Source organism: Pinus tabuliformis, chromosome 7, assembly GCF_031772625.1.
Source record: "Pinus tabuliformis cultivar Carrire ecotype Pingquan chromosome 7, CPIR1, whole genome shotgun sequence".
Classification (NCBI taxonomy): Eukaryota; Viridiplantae; Streptophyta; class Pinopsida; order Pinales; family Pinaceae; genus Pinus; species Pinus tabuliformis.
In genome coordinates, this window is record NC_142293.1 from 657,487,926 (window position 1) to 657,508,464 (window position 20,539).

At 36.8% G+C, this 20,539-nt stretch overlaps 1 protein-coding gene across 2 annotated transcripts; it reads right to left on the reverse strand.

The window, feature by feature from the left end:
- Positions 1–17,894: 17,894 nt before the first annotated feature.
- Positions 17,895–19,888, reverse strand: LOC149249148 (putative LRR receptor-like serine/threonine-protein kinase At5g48740). Of its 2 annotated transcripts, none has more exons than XM_089456188.1 (7): positions 19,644–19,888; positions 19,332–19,537; positions 19,111–19,237; positions 18,958–19,026; positions 18,680–18,863; positions 18,436–18,568; positions 17,895–18,333 (listed from the first exon to the last, which is right to left on the reverse strand). In XM_089456188.1, exons 1-7 carry the CDS (start codon positions 19,699–19,701, stop codon positions 18,004–18,006), a joined length of 1,107 nt encoding a protein of 368 aa, XP_089312314.1. In that variant the 5' UTR covers positions 19,702–19,888; the 3' UTR covers positions 17,895–18,003. The 2 variants fall into 2 exon arrangements, with proteins under 2 accessions (XP_089312314.1, XP_089312313.1); XM_089456187.1 differs by having other exon boundaries at positions 17,899–18,333; positions 18,680–18,869; positions 19,644–19,859.
- Between the last annotated feature and the right edge of the window lie 651 nt (positions 19,889–20,539).

Sequence of the window (20,539 nt, forward strand, 5' to 3'; positions counted from 1 at the left end):
CAGGAAGACTCATGCTACACTTGGGACAGTCAATCTATAACTTGAAACAACACTTCTAGAAGTTAAAAGAAGTTAAAATGTGAGAAACGATATAGAGAAAGAAGTGAAACAACACTCACACAACCTAAACAACAAAAAGCAACAAGAAAACGACAAAAGACAACAAAAGCAAAACTCACCTGGAAAAGCAATGACGATCTCACCAAAGGCTCCTTGATCTCCTCAGGAATGCTAGAGCTCAAAGATTGAGTTTGAAAATGAGCTCTAGTAGCATCAATTAAATATATTTGGTCAAGTTATAGTTTATGACATGCATGCCTAAAATCAAGGAAAAAGTGACACTTGACAAAAGTTTTTAAAAATAACGAAAGTGTCTCCTTCGAGATACTAAAAATAGATCACTATTTTTTAGGGATGTTTTTTTCTTTTTTACTCCTTTCCAAGGGAAAATTTCCATTCACACTACTACGAAAGATAACACAGTTCTGAGAACCGGGCAACTTTCCGGCTCAGTGCACTGCGCAGTTTATGAGCTTAGTGAGGGTTGTGCAATTTCTGGGCTCAGTGTTGGGTTGCCCCATCATTACTACACATTTCTAGAGCTCAAGCCTCACTGGCATCCACGAATGCAAAATTCCTAACAACAAGGCTAGTTTCCCTCAAGAATTGTATAGTTTCCTGGGGCAAGCCCATAACTATTGTGGGACCTAGTATGGAGATCACCTTGTGAGTTAGAAAAATCAACTAAGTAAGAAACCACAAGCCAAACTAAAATGATAAGTCTCAGTTGAAGTACGGATACTGTTACACAAAATATTGTCACCATGACATTCTGCAGTCAGTATGAGTCTATCACTACTTATACTATCCTCCTATGCAAGTCTCAAACCTCAGCTCTTCATGTCAAGCCTTGAAAATGAGAGAAAGTCCTTGAAAATATTTAAAACTCTGGTTCCGCACTTTCTCTTAGCATTACCTGCCGTCCCGCACCCCCTGGTTGGGTTACCTGTGGACCTGCCCGCTCTGTCTGTAAAGAAAAGGGTGCGGACCCCTGTAAAAGTAAAAAAGGCACAAGTTTATTATTAAAAACTCACTTTGGGTTAATTCTGGACGCTTCTAGAAGGAATCTTAAGGTGGTTAGTTCGCTCATAGGTGGTCCATGCACCCCATAACCAAAGGAGCTAACCCCTTGATGTGAGGAGCTTATCCCTTTGAAGAAGGACTCTATCCCTTTGAAGGTGGACTTAGTAACTTCCTTCCTCTGCACTATAAAATGAGGCACTGAGCTGGTTTCTAGGGAGGTTGAAAGCTGAATATTTTTTAGGGTAAATGCTGTTGGAATTTAGACTTCCTAATTGAGCTTGAGAGGAGAGATTACATACCTTTTGATCTCATTAGGAAGAGTGTGAAGCTTGTCAAAGTAGAGGATATTCTTGCTTGGACCCTGGGAGGAGCTTGTACAACATCAAGGCACCAAGGTTGTAAAGTTCTTCTTTGATTAAAGTTAATACAATCAAGTTCATTTTTCTCAATAAGCTATCTCTTATGGTTTATTTCATGAATTCCTTGATCATCATGATGAATATGATTTATTATATTGGCTATGTAGGTGTTATTTGATGTGTGCTTGTTTGTGTTTGCAGGTTCTTTAAAAGGAAACTCATTTGGACGGTCGAAGCGTGGCTGCCACAAACTAGCGTTGGACTTAAGGTAGGGTCTAAAACACCTCTTGGCTTTTATTTATAAATCGAAATAATTAGAGAAAGATAGAATTTGCTTGTCTTGATTGTCGCTAGATATCAATAGATACTAGGAAGATGAATTCGGTAGTGAACACGTGATCTACTACCTTAGTCGAACTTTGAATCCGACTGAGCTAAAATATTCACATGTGGAGAAATTGGCCTTGGCAGTTGTTCAAGCTGTCCAACGATTTCATCATTACATCTTACTACGCAAAACTATAGTAATTTCTGACTGTAACCCTATGATTTATATTTTGACCAAACAATTGCTAGGGGGCAAGTATTCCAAATGGATTGTTATCCTGCAGGAATTTGACTTGGAATTTGAAAAGTCTAATTCAAAGAAATCTTTAGTTTTTGCGGAGTTGATGTGTGACTTCCCGCGTGCTGATACTGAAACTGTGGCGGAAGAGCCCATTGCAGACGAATCCTTGTTTCTTATTAGCACTCTTGATCCATGGTATGGGGATATCATAGTTTATCTCCAAACCCAATCTTTTCGGCCTGAAATTTCATGATCTCAGAAAATACGATTCCAATCCCAACAATACAAGATTATTGGAGATACTCTCTATTGTCATGGGGTGGACTCTGTTTTCCAACGTTGTTTAACTCATGAGGAAGCTGAAAAGGTTCTAAATGACTGTCACTCTGGAGTGTGTGGCAGTCATATGTCTGGGTATGCCACAGCCCAAAAGATATTGCGCACTGGCTATTTCTGGCCGTCTTTGTTTAAAGATTGTATTGACGCAGTCCGAAAATGCCATAATTGTCAAATTTTCGATTGAAAGATGCGTGCTCCTCCTACTCCTATCCACCCTATAATTGTCGTTGGTCCTTTTGCAAAATGGGGTATCGATTTTATTACATGTAACCCTCACTCAGCCGGGGGGCATGCATATATCATCCTTGCGATAGATTATTTTACCAAGTGGGCTGAGGCGATGCCTACATTTGCGGCAGATGGCAAAACTGTTGCGATTTTGATTTTCAATCATATAATTACTAGATTCGGTGTTCCACAAGTGATTATCACTGACCATGGATGTCATTTTCGAAACATCATGATGACGGAACTAACAGATCAACTTGGCCTGCATCACGATAGTTCTACTCCATATTACCCATAAGCTAATGGTCTGGTTGAAGCCATCAACAAAGTTCTAGTCATTATGATCTGACAAATCATTGGGATTCATAGGTCGAATTGGCATAACATTTTATTTTCAGCGCTTTGGGCATATCAAACCTCAGTAAAAACATCAACTGGTTTCACTCCTTTCCAACTAGTTTACGGTTTGGAAGCTGTGTTACCCATTGAATGCAAAATCCCGTCACTGTAAATAGCCATAGAGTTACTCCCAGCCACTTCTGAAGAGGAGAAACATTTGTTGTACTTGGCTCAGCTAGATGAGAATCGACGTAATGCTGCACTAGCAATCGAAACTCATTCCAAACGAATTAAAGCTCAGTATGATCGAAATGTTACACCCCGTAATTTTTCGGAAGGAGACCTAGTCTTACTATACGATCAAGCAAATGATAAGCGAGGGGCTGGAAAATTTGTTCCGATGTGGCATGGTCCTTATGTTGTTAAGCGAAAGCTGGCAAAAGGGGCCTATGAATTGGTAGATTTTGACGGAGTCTCTTTAGGTAAGCCCAGAAATGGTCTCTATCTGAAGAGATATTATGCTTAAATCTAGGTGTGGAGGTTTTAGTTAGATTAGTTTTCTTTCTAGCTGGTGTGTTTTAGATTAGAAAGGTGTGCTTAGTTTAGAGAGTGTTTTGGTCATTATTCCTGCTTATCTTGATTTTACTCTTGATATTGCAGATGTCGACATCTCTTCAAACATACATTGGTTTCGCTGATGGTGCTTGTCGTAATACACGGAACATTTCTTCCGTAGCTTGGGTTATCTATTCACCCTCTGATGAGTTGGTATCTATGCATGGGGTAAGCCTCGGTCAAACAACGAACAACATTGCAAAATATAGTACAGTGATTGAGTTATTATATGAATCCATTTCATTTGGGATTCGGAGTTTGATAGCGAGGTTAGATTCTAAACTCGTTGTATTGCAGCTTAATAGAGTTTATGCCATTAGAAATCTAGTGTTATTAAGATTATTTTTTAGAGTTCGTCTCTTGGAACGTGAATTTGACTATATTGAATATCAGCATATTCCAAAATATTTAAATACATTAGCAGATGCAATTGCTTCTCGAATGTTAAATAGACATTTGCAATAATCAAACAGTAAATTTAAAAACATTCCATAACATGTTTTACAAGATAACCAGTAATAGTGATATAGCATAGCGTAGAAGTGTGTCAAATATACATCGTCTTTGATCATAGGTTGAAAAACACCTTATGATCGGCAAAAATGATAGTACAAAAAAGCAAAAATGTCATATGAGTCTACAATAGGCGATCATCCTATCACTGGTGATGATCACGATAAGAAACCACTGCTCGGGCCACCCTACAAAGGAACCTCCTGAAAGGTCCTAGGACCCCAATCACATAGCACTGTAACCTAAGAGGAATGTCATCTATGCTAGTCTCTGGGATATTTGCTGTCAAGCGCTCTAGATGGTTTTCCAATTCAGCCAAGGTCTCTGTAGATTCGTCCTGTGGTGCTGGTACTACTGCGGCTGGGTGTCTCCTCTCATAGGGCCAGAGAGTGGCTGGTCGTTGTGGACCTACATCTGCATTTGAAACTTTTTACTATCAGTTTTGGACGTTTTAAAAACAAAAAAAATTAAAACTTAGAAAATGTTGAGAATGATTTTACCTGATTCATCCCATTGCTCTCCTAGTGGAAGAGCCATGTCTGGGTCACCACGATAATCCATCCCAGCATAAGGAAAATCCTGAATCACAAAAATTTGGTTTTCTAACCAATGAAAATACTTAGGAGGAAATCGAACAACCTCTGTACCCTCCTCAGGATGACGGGCCATAACTGCAACCCAACGCATCAGTTTGGGCTCTCGGGGAAGTCCAGCTCCAATGGAAAGATGTTGTGGGACCAACATCGAGACCCTCTCTAGACCAAAGCTCACAACTAAGAAACCATATCCAAATTTTTTCAGTTGTCCGTTCTTTGCTCTAGTCAGTTGGCATTTTACATTAGCCAACATAGCTTCACACCAGTTGAAGATGGTGCCTCGATAGCAGTCTATTTCCATCCGCATTTGGGATCTAGTGGCTACATGCAGTGCTGCGCTTCCGCAGAGTCTGGTGACAGTAAATGCAATCACTTTGAGTTTAGGACGAGAGATGGTTTTGATATCAATCCCTTTGTCCCTTGTTTGGTCATTACAAAACTCTAGCCGGAGACTATCGACAGACTGGCCACCTAGCCTAGTCCCGAATAGAGACAATCGTTCACCTCTCTTGGGCAAACCAGTCAAGAAGTAAATATCCTCTAGCTCCATTTCAGGCTGGTGGCCACCTATAATGAAGCACTGGTCCTGTATATTCCATCTATTCACCAGCCACTGTAAAAAGTCTACTTGGGCCCTCATGCCAGGTATGGCCCGAAATTTGAATAACCCGCATGCCTTCAATGCATCTATTGAAGGTTGATGATTAATTGCGGAAAGGTCCACATCTTTGTGTTCTCGTTCCCGCCAATTGAGCATGATGTATATCCTACATTGAAAGAAAAGGCAGATTAAAACATCTTAAATCAAAGTTTTTGGGCAAAAATTGAAGAATTTATAGTTTGAAAGCCTATGTCGCGGGGACCACACCCTCTAAGTTAGAGACAGTGCGTAGGTCCACACTCTGCCTAAACAGCAGGTGCGGGCCCCTGGCTTTTCCCTGTGTAGGAAAAAGTCGGGGTCCGTAGGTTTCGCATGCTGCGCCTGCGGACCCCCGTGAATGGTCATTTAAACCAAAATTTTCCATAAAAATCAAAATAAAACCTAAAAACAAAATTGAAACGGTTGAAATGAAAGATTAAAGTGATGTGGATTACTTGGAGGTGACGGTTCTCGATTCCAACGGACGGATTTTCCGCAATCTTCACGGGAAGTTTCTTTCCCAAAAGCTCTCTTTCTCACTCTGAAATCAAATGGTGAAAATGAATTTACAAAAGCCCTTTTTATAAGCTTTTTTGAATAAATGAATTTTTAATTTGTTTATTTTTCACTTTAAAAAGGTAACTTTTCGATACATTTTTATTCATTTTAAACAGGTATGAGTAATGTTTCAGTTTTTATGCAGAATATCGGATTTTTCAGGCAAAATTGATCATTTTCAACAAAAAACATTTAGAGTCATCTTTAAGCTTTTTTCTAACTCCTAAAATATGAAAAGATTGCCAAGTTTTTCTTTTTAAGCTCGTTAAAACGGAATTAAAAAGACGGTCCACTTACAGCTCTTTTCTGACCGTATAAACATGAAAAGATTGCCGGATTTTTGTCGTTTCAAATTCGATATTGGTTATAAAACGACGTGTCATTGATCGCTTTTTTACTTTTTTGGATCAGAGACACTAATTATGAAAAGTACTCCTTGATCGTAATGGTCAAGCGGTTCTCTCAAGTATTATTTTATACTTTTTCGGGCTTGGGAGACACAAATTTATGAAAAAGGACAACCATGGAGTTTTCTTAAGTTTTTCTTCCGACTCCCTAAAATTGAAAAACGCCGAGTTTCTCCTATACTGGACTCGTTAAAATTTAATAGTAAAGGACCTGTTCAATTACAAACAGGAACGGACCACTCCTTCTTAGGGTTCAAATTTAAACTAAGTTGGACTCATCCGAAGGATGAGCTTATAATCAAGCAAATGTTATCCTCCTCAAGCTTGTCAAAAATAAAGAGGTACTTGCCAGAAATGGTGGGGGAAAAGAGAGAAAAATGAACCTATTTGTTGTACTTTGTGTCTCAGAAAAGCATTCAACCACTCTTGAACACGACACTTTTTTTTCACCTAGGTTGGGAAATCCTTTGCCTAACAGTTAATCAAACCATATTGAAAGTCTTCAGCCAGTTTCTGGATATTAGCTTTGGGTCAACTGTCACCAAACCATCTGCAGTGTCGTTATGTGTTCAAGAGGTCAGTGCAAATAAACCATTCATCTGCAAAATATCTGTCATCCATCTTGACCATCCCTGAGTCAGTCCTTGCAAACATATTTCTTCAAACTTGATCTATGATTTCGTGTTGTGGGCTTGCCTACGACGGATCGCTTTCTATCGACTTCAGCTCATTATCTAGAAAGATGATCTAGAAATCGTTAGTACCTTGGGATCTGCATGCCTCAATGGCAAGTTTCTCGCCTTTGACGACAGGTTGCATCATTGACCTTCGATCAAAGGATTCTATGACATGTTCGACATCAACTCATCTATTGACATTTCATGGATTGTACTGAGTACTTTGAGGGCCATTGACATTACTGGTGGTTTCTCTCACACTTATTAACAGTTTACATCATTGACTGGTAATCAAGTGGTTTCTACCATGTTCGACTTCGACACATTCATTCACATGGATAGAATCGTATTTTTTCGGGAAGTAGAAATCAAGACCCTGGATCTAGTTTCCACCATCCAGGCTGCAAGGAATTTTGTTATTCATTATACAGTGGACTATTTATAAATAGATGGTTGTGCCCATACTATGTCTACATGTGTCTATACTTGTGATGTATTACAAGATCATTCCTATATCAGAGCAGTTTAGTTAGTTTTCTAGTCAGTTTTGATCTGAGTATGGGAATGCCTACCTCAGCGATGATATGATTACATATATATATTTTGTATTGAATGTTTTTACAGGTTCCAACCAGGCTCTCCACAAGATGATCCTCGGAATGATAAAGTACTTCACTCTTCTTAGATGATAAATGAAATCCTCATCCATTACAGACTTCGCACTTTAGGGGGCAATCTGTTACACAAAATATTGTCACCATGACATTCTGCAGTCAGTATGAGTCTATCACTACTTATACTATCCTCCTATGCAAGTCTCAAACCTCAGCTCTTCATGTCAAGCCTTGAAAATGAGAGAAAGTCCTTGAAAATCTTTAAAACTCTGGTTCCGCACTTTCTCTTAGCATTACCTGCGGTCCCGCACCCCCTGGTCAGGTTACCTGTGGACCTGCCCACTCTGTCTGTAAAGCAAAGGGTGCGGACCCCTGCAAAAGTCAAAAAGGCACAAGTTTATTATTAAAAACTCACTTTGGGTTAATTCTGGACACTTCTACAAGGAATCTTAAGGTGGTTAGTTCGCTCATAGGTGGTTCATGCACCCCATAACCAAAGGAGCTAACCCCTTGATGTGAGGAGCTTATCCCTTTGAAGAAGGACTCTATCCCTTTGAAGGTGGACCTAGTAACTTCCTTCCTCTGCACTATAAAATGAGGCATTGGGCTAGTTGCCAGGGAGGTTGAAAGCTGAATATTTTTTAGGGTAAATGCTGTTGGAATTTAGACTTCCTAATTGAGCTTGAGAGGAGAGATTACATACCTTTTGATCTCATTGGGAAGAGTGTGAAGCTTGTCAAAGTAGAGGAGATTCTTGCTTGGACCCTGGGAGGAGCTTGTACAACATCAAGGCACCAAGGTTGTAAAGTTCTTCTTTGATTAAAGTTAATGCAATCAAGTTCATTTTTCTCAATAAGCTGTCTCTTATGGTTTATTTCATGAATTCCTTGATCATCATGATGAATATGATTTATTATATTGGCTATGCAGGTGTTATTTGATGTGTGCTTGTTTGTGTTTGCAGGTTCTTTAAAAGGAAACTCATTTGGACGGTCGAAGCATGGCTGCCACAAACTAGCGTTGGACTTAAGGTAGGGTCTAAAACACCTCTTGGCTTTTATTTATAAATCGTAATATTTAGAAAAAGATAGAATTTGCTTGTCTTGACTGTCGCTAGATATCAATAGATACTAGGGAGATCGGTCTTGTCCGCAAGAATGATTTATCCAGCCGATAGATACCTGGATCAGTGCAAGATGATCTGCTGTGGTTTAGAAGGAAGGCTCCAAAATCGAAGCATATGAAAAATTTTGGAGGGTGGTTGTAGCCGCTATGACATATCCTTCTTTGAACCAATGTTGCAGACTTCCACCTTTTCTTTTATTTTTTGCTAAGTTATCTTGGTATCCACATCATTTAAGTTAAAAAATATTTCAAAAGGAACGAAACCCTTGGGAATAGTGCTACCCTTCAACTGTAAAATCTTGTGTCCTGAAATGTTTTGTTTCTAGCTGGCCTTTTGGTCATCTATCACTCTCTCCTCCTCCTAGTCAGTTATTGAATTTGAGAATTTTCCTATAACTTCCATGAAGCGTTTGATCTACTCCTTGTATTCAAATACCTGCCAATTTATAATGTTATATGGTACTGATGGTCTATATCTCACGTCAACTTCATAACAAAGCAGTGGATTTTGAAGAGGTTTAAAGTTACTGGCATATATAGCCAAGGAATCAACCATCTGATTTATGTCTCTGGGAAAAAACTGGATGTTTGGTTTGACATTGATTCCTGATCTATTTCACTACAAGATCCAAATCCCCAAACACAACCAAGCACCCAATATTAATACTTGTAACAACTTGTAGACATAGCAGCAAGGCTTCATATTCAACAACATTGTTAGTGGCTTCAAATTCCAACTTGAAGGAGAGAGGGATCAAGCTACCTTTGGGGGACACCATCAACACACCTCCCCCATTTCCTTCCTTGGAATAGGAACTAGCAAAGTATAACTTCCACACTTTATCACATTCCAAGGATTGTTGATTTAGCTGGACTGAAGATTCCACCTACGTTTCCTCCAGGATTAGCTTATTTTCCTCTAACAACAAGGAAAAGAACTCTTTCTCTTTACCATACACAGGGTCATTATTAGAAAAATCAACTCTTGTAACTATCTTTACAAATCTTGATTCTCGGTAGAGTCTTCTTTCTTCTCCTCTAAGCACCGGGATGGTAGGGTATGTTAAATCCAATTTGACGGATCCTCCAATTTGAGAGTGAAACCAAAATCTAGCTAAAAATTCCTAGCAAAGACCAGTTTAGCAGTAGCCTATGGAGGTTTTATTTCACTAGGAAGGATATTGTATAGATTTTTGAACCTCTTTATGAATTTAGATACATCTTCATTATGTTTTTTCTTCATGGAATTAAATTCAGTGAGGATGTACCCAGGTCCCTCTTCTCCCCTCTCTTTTGCATGAAGGAAATCTCCATCTCTTCCCAGGTAGTGATTGAAGAATTAGATAGGCCTTTAAACCATTTTCTAGCTTCCCCATCTAGAGTCTACATAAAAATTCTTAACACCACATCTAAGTGTTCCAAATTAAGGTTCTCAGAAAAAAAAAAAAAAAATTACTATATGCCTTTGTGTTGAAATGTCATTTTCTCCTATGAATCTAGGCAAGGGATTAAGATAGTGTTGTAGCATAAAATTCAAGGGTTGTGGAAAGTCTAACGGAGCATATTTGTTTAGGAGAAAACTTGGAACATCCATATTGAGAAAAGGTGGTGGTAGAAGGTTCATAACTGGTCCTTGCAGAGGAGTTATCTGAATGGCAGTTGAATGGATATGGGTTGGGAAGCTATTCACACTCTCTATAGAACTATTTATAAGAATATATTTGACCTCTTCAGCTTCAGGGGATGGATGAAATGAGAAAAATGGTGAACTGATAGAGGTGTCTTCACTTTTAACTTGTGAGAATAGAGTATCAAATAATAGACCACATTCTTGAGGATACTCCAAAACTCTGGAGGGAAAACCTAAACAGTTTATCACATCCCTTTGAGAGCTGGAAGAGGATACTTATGGAAATGATATCACAAGAATCAGGGTGATAGGGGATCTTTTCCTTCCAAATACACCTATATATTATCCTGTCAAGATCAGGTACAAGAGTTCTCTACTATGAAGAATCTAAGTGAGTGTGTGGCCTTTTGAAAGCCAGGGCAGTCAAAATGGAATTTATATAGTGGAGTCACCAAGGTGAAACACTTTCAATCCGCACCACTTTCTGCTCACATTAGCAAAGGATGTATATATGTTGTACCTAGAGAAGATATCCTGATTCTTCCCCAGCAATGGTGTTAAAATATGTTGTAGCTCCTAGAGACAACCCTTGGGTTGAAGAGAGACTAGTGCCTAGGAAATTGTGATGAGTGGCTTAACAATTTGTTGAAATTAGCATCACGCTCAGTATTTAACCTTTAAAGGGGAAATTGAGCTAGAACCATCCTTCAGAGGAGAAGTACAAAACCTGATGCAAAATATTACTCAAAGAAGAATTAATATTAGATCTATAGTGGCCAACATCACCTAAACTTGTGCGTTTTTAGTCTTTATAGTAGTTTTGGTAGAATACTATAACAAGAAGGGAAAGATACGTAGGGCTTAATTTTTAATAATTTGATGCATCAAAATTCATAGTGAACTAGATGGAATAGAGAATTGAATGGAATGCAAAGACACATGGAGTGCATTTTGAGAATCAAATCTGATATAAATACAAACAACTTTCATCAGCATTAGACTAAGATGAATCCATAAATCCATGAAAACACTTCCATAAGCTACTATTACATGTAATTTGAGAACAATGAAGACATATGGAACAAACACAGAAGGAGCACATTCTATAGATTCAGATGAGCCGGAATCACCAAAAAATTGTATTAATCTTCCATAGAGCATACATTGCATTTGATAGTAAACATAACTTCTCTCTTGGAAAACTCAAAATTTTGAACCCTTGGTTCAATCTCATAAAATTGTTCTTATAGGGGCTCAGAGTGAGTACTCGCTACAAAATATTCTTTCTTGATTTCATTACAATGGAAAATCATAACAAAAACCTAAGTGTGCTCTCTGGCATAATTGTACTAACCGAAACCCTAACTAACTAACTGAAAATAAAATATTTACATAAATAGAAAATAAAAAGTGTCATTATCAACAAGATATGCAGTATCAGTGGTCATGATGGGCAGGCTATGGAGGTTGCATGGAAGGCTCGATGATTTGGATCAACGAAGGGTTGACAAACTACTCACATCTTTTCCACAGTGTTGGCATGGTCAAAGGAGCTCCAAAGAACCACTGATATGTAATCTTGAGGTTGGTCAGACCTGTGTAGTTCAGTCTAAGGTAAAATAAGGTTTTTACCATCCCTAATAGTTGAAAGTCGCTCTTCAGATAGTTAACCATAGTATTTTTCTTTAGAGTAGCAATATTTTCATGAGAAGAGTCTACTTTGATTTTAGCCTCCACTAGTCTCTAACTATATCGTCCCCACTGGATCAAACCCCCCCCCGAAAATCCCAGCAGTTAGGCAAACCCGAACTGACAATATTGTCAAACTCGGTGTTCAAGGCATCCACATTATTTGGTACCACCTTTAGGTACTCCTTAGCTTTTCCCCTGGCTCCCTCCTTCTTGACAACCTCGGAAATCTCAATGATAGGAGTTACTCTGTCTACCACATATGTTGGCCTCAGCTAAGTGAATGTCCTCTCATTCACAAACTAAATGAATGTTTTGGCAATCTGGGAGTTCTTTTCTCCCTCTTCTTTGGATGACAGGATAAATCCTTCATAATCCTTGATAGCAATCCTCTGCTCATCCATTAAGTTTATGTACTCCGAGTGGTTCTTAATCTCTTCAATGATCTCATCCCAAACTAGTTACTTAGATTGCAGTAGGGACATGTTTCCCTTCAGATTTTCCTTGAGCTCACAGATCTCCTGGTTCACTTCCTATAGATTCTTGCCAATGATTTTTGTATTTTTTGTCGTAGTCTCCAACTACTTCTCTTTCTATGTTAATATTTCCTGGGTATCTTCTAGATCAGTCTACACCCTTTTAAGCTCCTCCTCTGAAAGATGGATCTCAGTGAGGGTCTTAGTGAGTTGTTTTGTTAAGTTTTGAGGGCCTTCAGGTACTATCACTACACATATATGTGAATATATCCTCTTTTGCAGCTCGGTTTCCTACTGCTTCAGGGCCACTATTTCATTATTCCTGTCAATGAGCTCTTTGGCCAATATCTCCTTCTCTTCTTATACCTATGCAAGCTCCTTAGATTGGATGGGATCACTACCTAGCATCTTCAACTTATGCCTTAGTTCCTAGATTTTTGTTTGGGAGCCTTGGAGGAGAGCCTCAAATGCAGTTTTATCTTCAAGACTCACTCCTAACTTCATGACGAGCTCCTTTAAGCTCTCATTCTGCATGTAGAAATCCCTTGAGTTGGCTCTCTCTTCCTTCAACTTGGTTGCGACATTCTCAAGCATTTTCTTGGCTTTTCCGATGGTCATTTCATTTCTTTTGATCTTGTTTTACAACATCTCTCCAACTTGCTTGTGGAAGTTTATATTTTTTGGTAGGGGAAAACTTGTTAGGTCTAATGAAACATCCAAGGCTTTAAACTGGGAACATGAAGGCAAAGACTATGTTAATGGATGTTGAAGTGAAAAATTAATTTGATTTATTTCTAAATCCATAGTAGCCAACAGTCTAGTTTGGTATGGAACTGACTGAGATGCCATTTTCTATTGTGTCTCCTCTCTCACCTTCTTATTTCTTTCTTCAATGGCCTTTCGAGTAGGTCATCCTGATCTAGTAGCAATTGCACTTCCTTTTGCACCTAAAACAACTACCTCTGAAGAGGATCAGGAAACAACTTATGATGGTTCCTCTAAGGTCACTTGGAAACCTGGATGATCTGGCCTTGTCTCTATTATCCTAGTTTCCAGTTCCTCTTCTTCTGCTTCTTGGGTGTTTGCCTTCTCGCTGCATGTATGTCCTCCATTTCTATATCTCCAGCCTAGTCCACGGTCCTCTTTTGAGCTTTTTCCTTGACCACTGGAGGATCGATCTCCATTTCTATATCCATATGCCATGAATCAAAGTTAGCTTTCCATTTCATTCATAGGTCGAACCTTTGATCTTCTCCTTATTTCAGAAATGACACCATGAGGGTCATAGTGCCAGACATCTCCTAGCTCAAAATTCATTTTCTTCAGTAATGATCCAACTGACTTCAAGTCTTGCCAAGAGTTGACAAGAAAAGGCCCCACGGGATTTCCCAATTTGAACATATGTCCCTTGTTTGGAGGGAAAATTTGGAGTTGGTTAATGTTAAGACTCTGTCTGATAAATTCTAGGGAAAATATCCTCATAGGCATGAACATAGGTAGATGGTAAGTGGGAAGCTCACAACCATAAACCCTAATCTTGGTGTGATCCCCTACCTTGGTATCTTTAGTGAGATAGAGAAGTTGTCTCGTTAGGGAAGGTGAAAGAAAAATCATGGATACTCTTGTATGAGATGGCCATATAAGTGGACATAAATTGAGAGTAGCCATCATCATCTAGCCTCTTTCTAATAGCAATGTCCCAGTTAAAAACAAACTTCCTTTGCTTGTTTCCATCCACCAACCTGAGGCCCAGGCACTCAAACTCATCTACATGGGTATAAAAAAATAGGCAGAACAACGTAGAATATTACTTGAAATAACATGTAGTGGAAAAATGGTGTAGCTAAAACCTTATGGCCTTATTTAGGTAGGATGGAATATCAAATAGGTGGCCATCCTGCATCATTTGTCTTAAAAACCCGAAGGTGGCTTTGTTGGCTATGTTGGCATCATCATCCCTCGGTAGATGGGAAATTAGGGATAGGATGGGTTGGATAGGTTCAACAAAGTTGGTGATAGGGAAGCTTTCAGGTATAGGTAGGGCTTGTAGGCTAGAGGCCAAAACCATTTGTAGGAAAGATTGATGTTCAACAACTAGGAGGGTTGAGTAATGATATACTATGGTGACATCAGTAAACTATTGGGGTTTTGGATAACTGGAGTAAACCAGGGATTTTTGGATTAACTTTGGGGTTACTTTGAGGATGTTTACTCCAGAGGAGGAAACAAAGAAGTTATTTTCATCAATGTGCGTTGCGGCTAACTAGGAAAGAAATTTTGGAAAATGGTGCATAGTGGGTGCTATTTGGTAATACAAGCCAAAGTCATCTACCTGGAATGAGTCCTCCCCCCTGACATGGTTGCCGTATAGGTCAAAGTGGAGGTCAGCCAGGTGATAGGAACAAGATGGGTCAGGTATTTGAGCCTCTGTATCTATGAGAGGTTCCACATTGGAAGAGGTTTTGGGCTCTTGGGCCTTTGGGGTCTCGGGGGCCACTTTCTTCATCTTATGAATTTCTAAATGAATTAACGGGTGTACAGGAGAGATTGGATTACCTGGTTGTCTTTAAGTGGGTATAAAATAACACTAAGAGGAGGTACTTAGTCAGTAGAGTTCTGAATGGCGTTATGGATGGGTGATTGGCAGGAGAGTGATGCAGTAGCGAAAAATGTTTAAAAATGGTGAGGCAAGAAGGTTTTTATAATTGGCGCGGGGGCGACAGTCGGGTGACATGGGGGTAACATCATGGAGGCGACACCCGGAAGGATGCGATTGGGTGATGGCGAGGACACATGGATATGAGAGGGTCTGGTGGAGTTACCTTTACTTCAGAATTCATGCTCGATTTCAATTTTGTCCAATGAATGGTCCATGTGGCGTGTGTTACCCACTCCAACCATCCTCCTGTAGGTTGGATAGCGGTAGGTCGAGCCTCGTGCTCCCCCACAGAATGAATTTGGACCGTCGAATCCATATCTGAAGATCTGTTCTCGGGGGGGAGGGTGCTTGTTTAACTCCCAAGCAGGTAACCCCCCCCCCCCCCCACCCGCGCGCCCCCCCAAAAAAAATAAAATCTTTTGGGGGTGTCTAGGTGGAGATGGACGACGATCCACCCAAGAGATTCCCGACTTTTAACCAACAACGCATGCCTGCATAAAAATTATCCTTCTGCCCTATTTTTCTTTGTTGATAGGGATTTGATAAGTGGCTCAACATTTTTAGAAATATGCAAAATCAATTATCAAAATGTGTAGAAGTATCATTTAAGAATTATGTACTGTATGATTTAGAGTTATCATTCTTTAATAAATAATTAAAATGGTAAGATAAGTCTCCCAACACTATAGTAAAGAGAGTTATATTTGAAGTTTAATATAATATTATAGATTCAAACGTCTTATGTTTTCTAGCAAACCTAAAAAATGATGGAACTCAACTAAAAATAAGTGTCATTTAAGTCAAAGTGCTCAAATAATGCATAAAATAACTAAGAATTTGATATACATAAATGGCATCCAAATATTATATAAATAAAATTATAACGTAAAAAAGTGTATGTATATAAACTAATTTGAATTATGCCTACTTTAATGCTAAAAATATAACTCTTATTGTCTTTTTTTCGGTATAATTTTTCATCAATTTTAGTTTAAATCTAAAAATGATTTTTTGGGATTACAAGTTTAAGTTATGTACTTATATAGTATTCAAAAATACAATTTAAACAATGAAACATTAGACATTATATATAGAGATATTTTGATTCAATCTAGAGAAAGAAAAAAATAAAAGCTTGTATTTTAGCTTTTAACTGCGAACAACATACATAATTTTTATACTTCTTAAAAATACTTCAAAACACTTGAATAAATTGTTTAAATATCTATAAAAACTAATTTCTTTGGAGATTATATATATATAATTATAATATTTCAATATTGAAAAAAGTAATTTAAATTTAAAAAATCAATTAGTTCCTAATAAAAATAATAATAATAAGAGCTAAATGTATAACTTATTCCATTCTTATTATTAAATTAATCTATCTTATTTAAAAAATATTACTTATAATAAAAAAGAATCAATGTAAATCGTAGATAAAATATTTCAATGTTCATGCTAAGTAAAATATTTCAATATTATATATATATATATAAAGAGAAACAAAAAAAACTATGTATATATTATAATTGAAAAAAATAACATATTTTATATGTATATAGATAAATAAAAATAATTATATATATATATATATATATATATATATATATATATATATATATATATATATGCGCAAATATATATATATATATATATATATATATATATATATATATATATATATATATATGCGCAAAAAAAATTGTGTATATATTATAATTGAAAAAGAAATGTTATGTTTACAACTTTTAAGTAGGCTTATTAATTCTACATTTTGGTTTTTTTTTAGCTATATTTTTTTGTGAATTCCATATGAAATCCAATAAAGATTGATTGGAATTGCAAATTTTAAATATATAGATAAATAGATCCATTTTAAGTACTAATTCATGGAGTGGTTAAGATCTTTTAGATACTTGTTAAATCAATGGTTAAAATGAATCTATATTGATATATAATCATAATATTTTTGTTTTTAAAAAACTTTAAAAAATAACACAATAACTAAAACATTAATATAAAATTAATATGTTTAAATATACAGATTCTTATATTTAATTATATCTAACAATGAAGTTTTGGAAAAAAAATGTTAAGGTAAAAAGTCTGAAATATTTAATTTTAAAATATTATTTTTTAATTAAAATGTTATATTAATCTGTAAAGTGTTAATTTTTAATGAAAAACGTATAAATAAACAGACTTTTTTCACATAAATTTAATTATAATTTTTTAATATAAGAAAAAAATAAAAATATAATTATTATTTTTTTATTAAGTTGTCTGTATAATTTTATTAACCAATTTAATAATTAAAAATATAAAATTATAAATTTAAACTTAAAAATAATATATGTATATATAAATCAATGTGTATCACAAATTCAGGTTTAAAGAAATAAAAATATATACAGTTTTGCAAATTACTAAGAAAAGAAAGATCATGGAATATAGAATTGAAATGTTTGATCATTTATACTATATGTATATATAAAATCAATGTGTATCACAAATTCAGGTTTAAAGAAATAAAAATATATACAGTTTTGCAAATTACTAAGAAAGATCATGGAATATAGAATTGAAATGTTTGATCATTTATACTACGAAAATGTAGATGAATAGCTAACGACACAGTATTTTATTGATTGGCAAACTACTAAGAATTGATTGGCAAACTACTAAGAAAGATCGTGAAATATAGAATTGAAATGTTTGATCATTTATACTACGAAAATGTAGATGAATAGCTAACAATTCAGTAATTCGTTGAGTGGTTGAGTCATATAAAAACAGGAAAAACAACATTGACTTGACCCACCAGAATCATAAAGATGAGCGAACTGCTTCACGGGTCCATTCATGAATATGTTGGAAGTTTCAAGTCATCTTCCTACTTGAGTGAGGTTAGAGCTGTTATCAGCCCACTCCATCTTTCTGGGTATGGATTCATTGCTGGCTGCCAAATCTCTGTGTTCAATACCAATACCCTCTGAAATGAGAAGAGAGGAAACATCATTATTCTCATTTTCACACGTGATGGCATCTTTTATATCTGCCACTACTTCAGACAAGCTTGGCCTACAAGATGGTACACGCTCCACACATCTAAGTGCTAGTCGCGCAACCTTAACTATTGATCCCATGTAGTAGTTTCCGTCCAACCTCTTGTCTATAATTGCCTCTATGTCGCTACTCTTCACATATGGTTGCACCTATACATGACGTCAACATAATATCTAATTTTGGTGAGTGACAATTGAAAATCGTAAATTATGTTGTTCGTTTAGATGATTTATCATAAACAAATTTCTTACCCATTCAATCAGGTTAACCTCCTCTTCACTTAGATTTGCATTTATGGGTGGTCTGCCGCATATAATTTCCAACAACACCACCCCAAAACTATATACATCACTCTTCGCAGTCAATATCTCAGTGCGGAAATACCTGCACAGCATCCCGAACAGAAAATAAGATTGCTCTGGCTTTCAATAATTAACCGAACTTGTACAATATGAAGAATATTGCATAGAAAGAAGAGGGCATATGAATATATACTCTGGATCGAGGTATCCTATTGTTCCCTTTACGGCAGTGTTGGCATAAGAAGGCTCTCCATCCACTGAGATCCTTGACAGACCAAAATCGGCAACCTTTCCATTCATATTGGCGTCTAAAAGGATATTGGCAGACTTAACATCCCTGTGAATTATCTTTGGAGTGCAACCCAGATGCAGGTATTCTAGTCCTTTCAACACAAAGAGGAGGTGGGTCACATGAAAATTATGCTCAAAGCATTAAGATCGAAAGTTGCACTACTTTATTTAAAGACTTACCTTGCGCTGCATCTAAAGCTATTTTGAGCCTTGTTTTCCAATTTAGAGGGGAAAGCTCTGCGCTACGACCTGGAAAACAATTTCTTGGAATTAATATTAGTATATACACCAACTCAATCAAAGAATAATAATATTATTTAGTGACACATTTACCATAAAGGTGATCCCTTAAGGACCCTTCAGACATATACTCGTATATAAGCATAACCTCTTTCGATTCATTACAGAATCCGAGTAGAGAAACCAAATTCTTATGATAGATTTTAGAAAGAAGATCAACCTGTTTATCAAGTGAAACCACTCAAGTTTATTATACACACATTAATAATGTCAATATAATTAAAAATATTATGATTTAAAAACCCTAAAATTACCTCATTCTGGAATTGGTGAAGTCCTTCTGTAGAGAACACGGAGAGCACTTTCACTGCTATATCTCTTCCTTCCAATTTACCAAAGAATACTGATCCAAAACCGCCTTGCCCAATCTTTTGAGTAAAGTTTTGTGTGGCTTCCATTATATCTCTTAACTTGAAGGCACGAGAGTTTGTTGGATTTGGGCACATAATTATCAAGTTGTCTGCAATCCTTGCAAATTTACAGTATATCAAAGAAGTGCTTTAACAGTGTAAATTCACAGTGTGAATCATGTTAAAATATATCTGAACTTCAAGTTGCTTCCTAACCTTCGTTGAGATGTTGTTTAGTATTGAATTTCCTCCAATAAACAGCTATAACCACCATCACTGCTAAAGCTATTAAAGCTCCGCTTATGGTTATTCCGATTAAAAGCCTGTTCGTTTTTGCTAACAGACAAGTTTCGGGTCAAAAAAAAATTAAAGAAGAGTTACAAGTGATGTTATAATGTAAAAACAGGTGGAAAACAAATTGAAATTCAAGATCCGAAATTTGAATATCTTACATAATTTATTGAATTTTCCAAACAAAAATATAATTTCTTTTGGAAACATCATTAAAAAAATTGCAGACTGAAACAACATAAATAAATGATTGTAAAACTGGTCATGTAAATTTATCGTAATTCTTTATATTCATTTCATGGCTCTATTGTTAGAATGATACAAATCCTTGATTGTCAAAAGAGGTGTATTGAAGATACAATGCGCCTACATAACTGCTGATGGTAGCTGTTATAGCGCGTCTCACCATAAATAAAGAGCGAGGCCTTCTCCCGTAGATCCTACATTGTGGTTAGTTTTTTTTTTTGGAGATTCCAAGTCTGTAATTGAGTGGGTAAATATGAGAGGTTTCTTTTTCTCATTTTCCTTTCTCTGGAGCTTTGGAAATATAGAATTAGAGCCCTGATCCCTTAATTCTACAACCTAGCTATTTCACACATCTGCTGTTGAAATATTAATTTGCAACAGCCGCATTTAATTCCACAAAATCGCCGGTATTTTCCCAGCACCACCTTTCACGCTCGCTGCAGTATTTTCGTGGGGAGGCTCTGATCACACCGACCAACCGACGCGTGTCCACAGTACGGTTTCAAAACCACCAATCCCCCGGCCGGTAAATTTCGTTTGGTTCAACTGAGCCATAACCGTTCGATTAAAGTGAA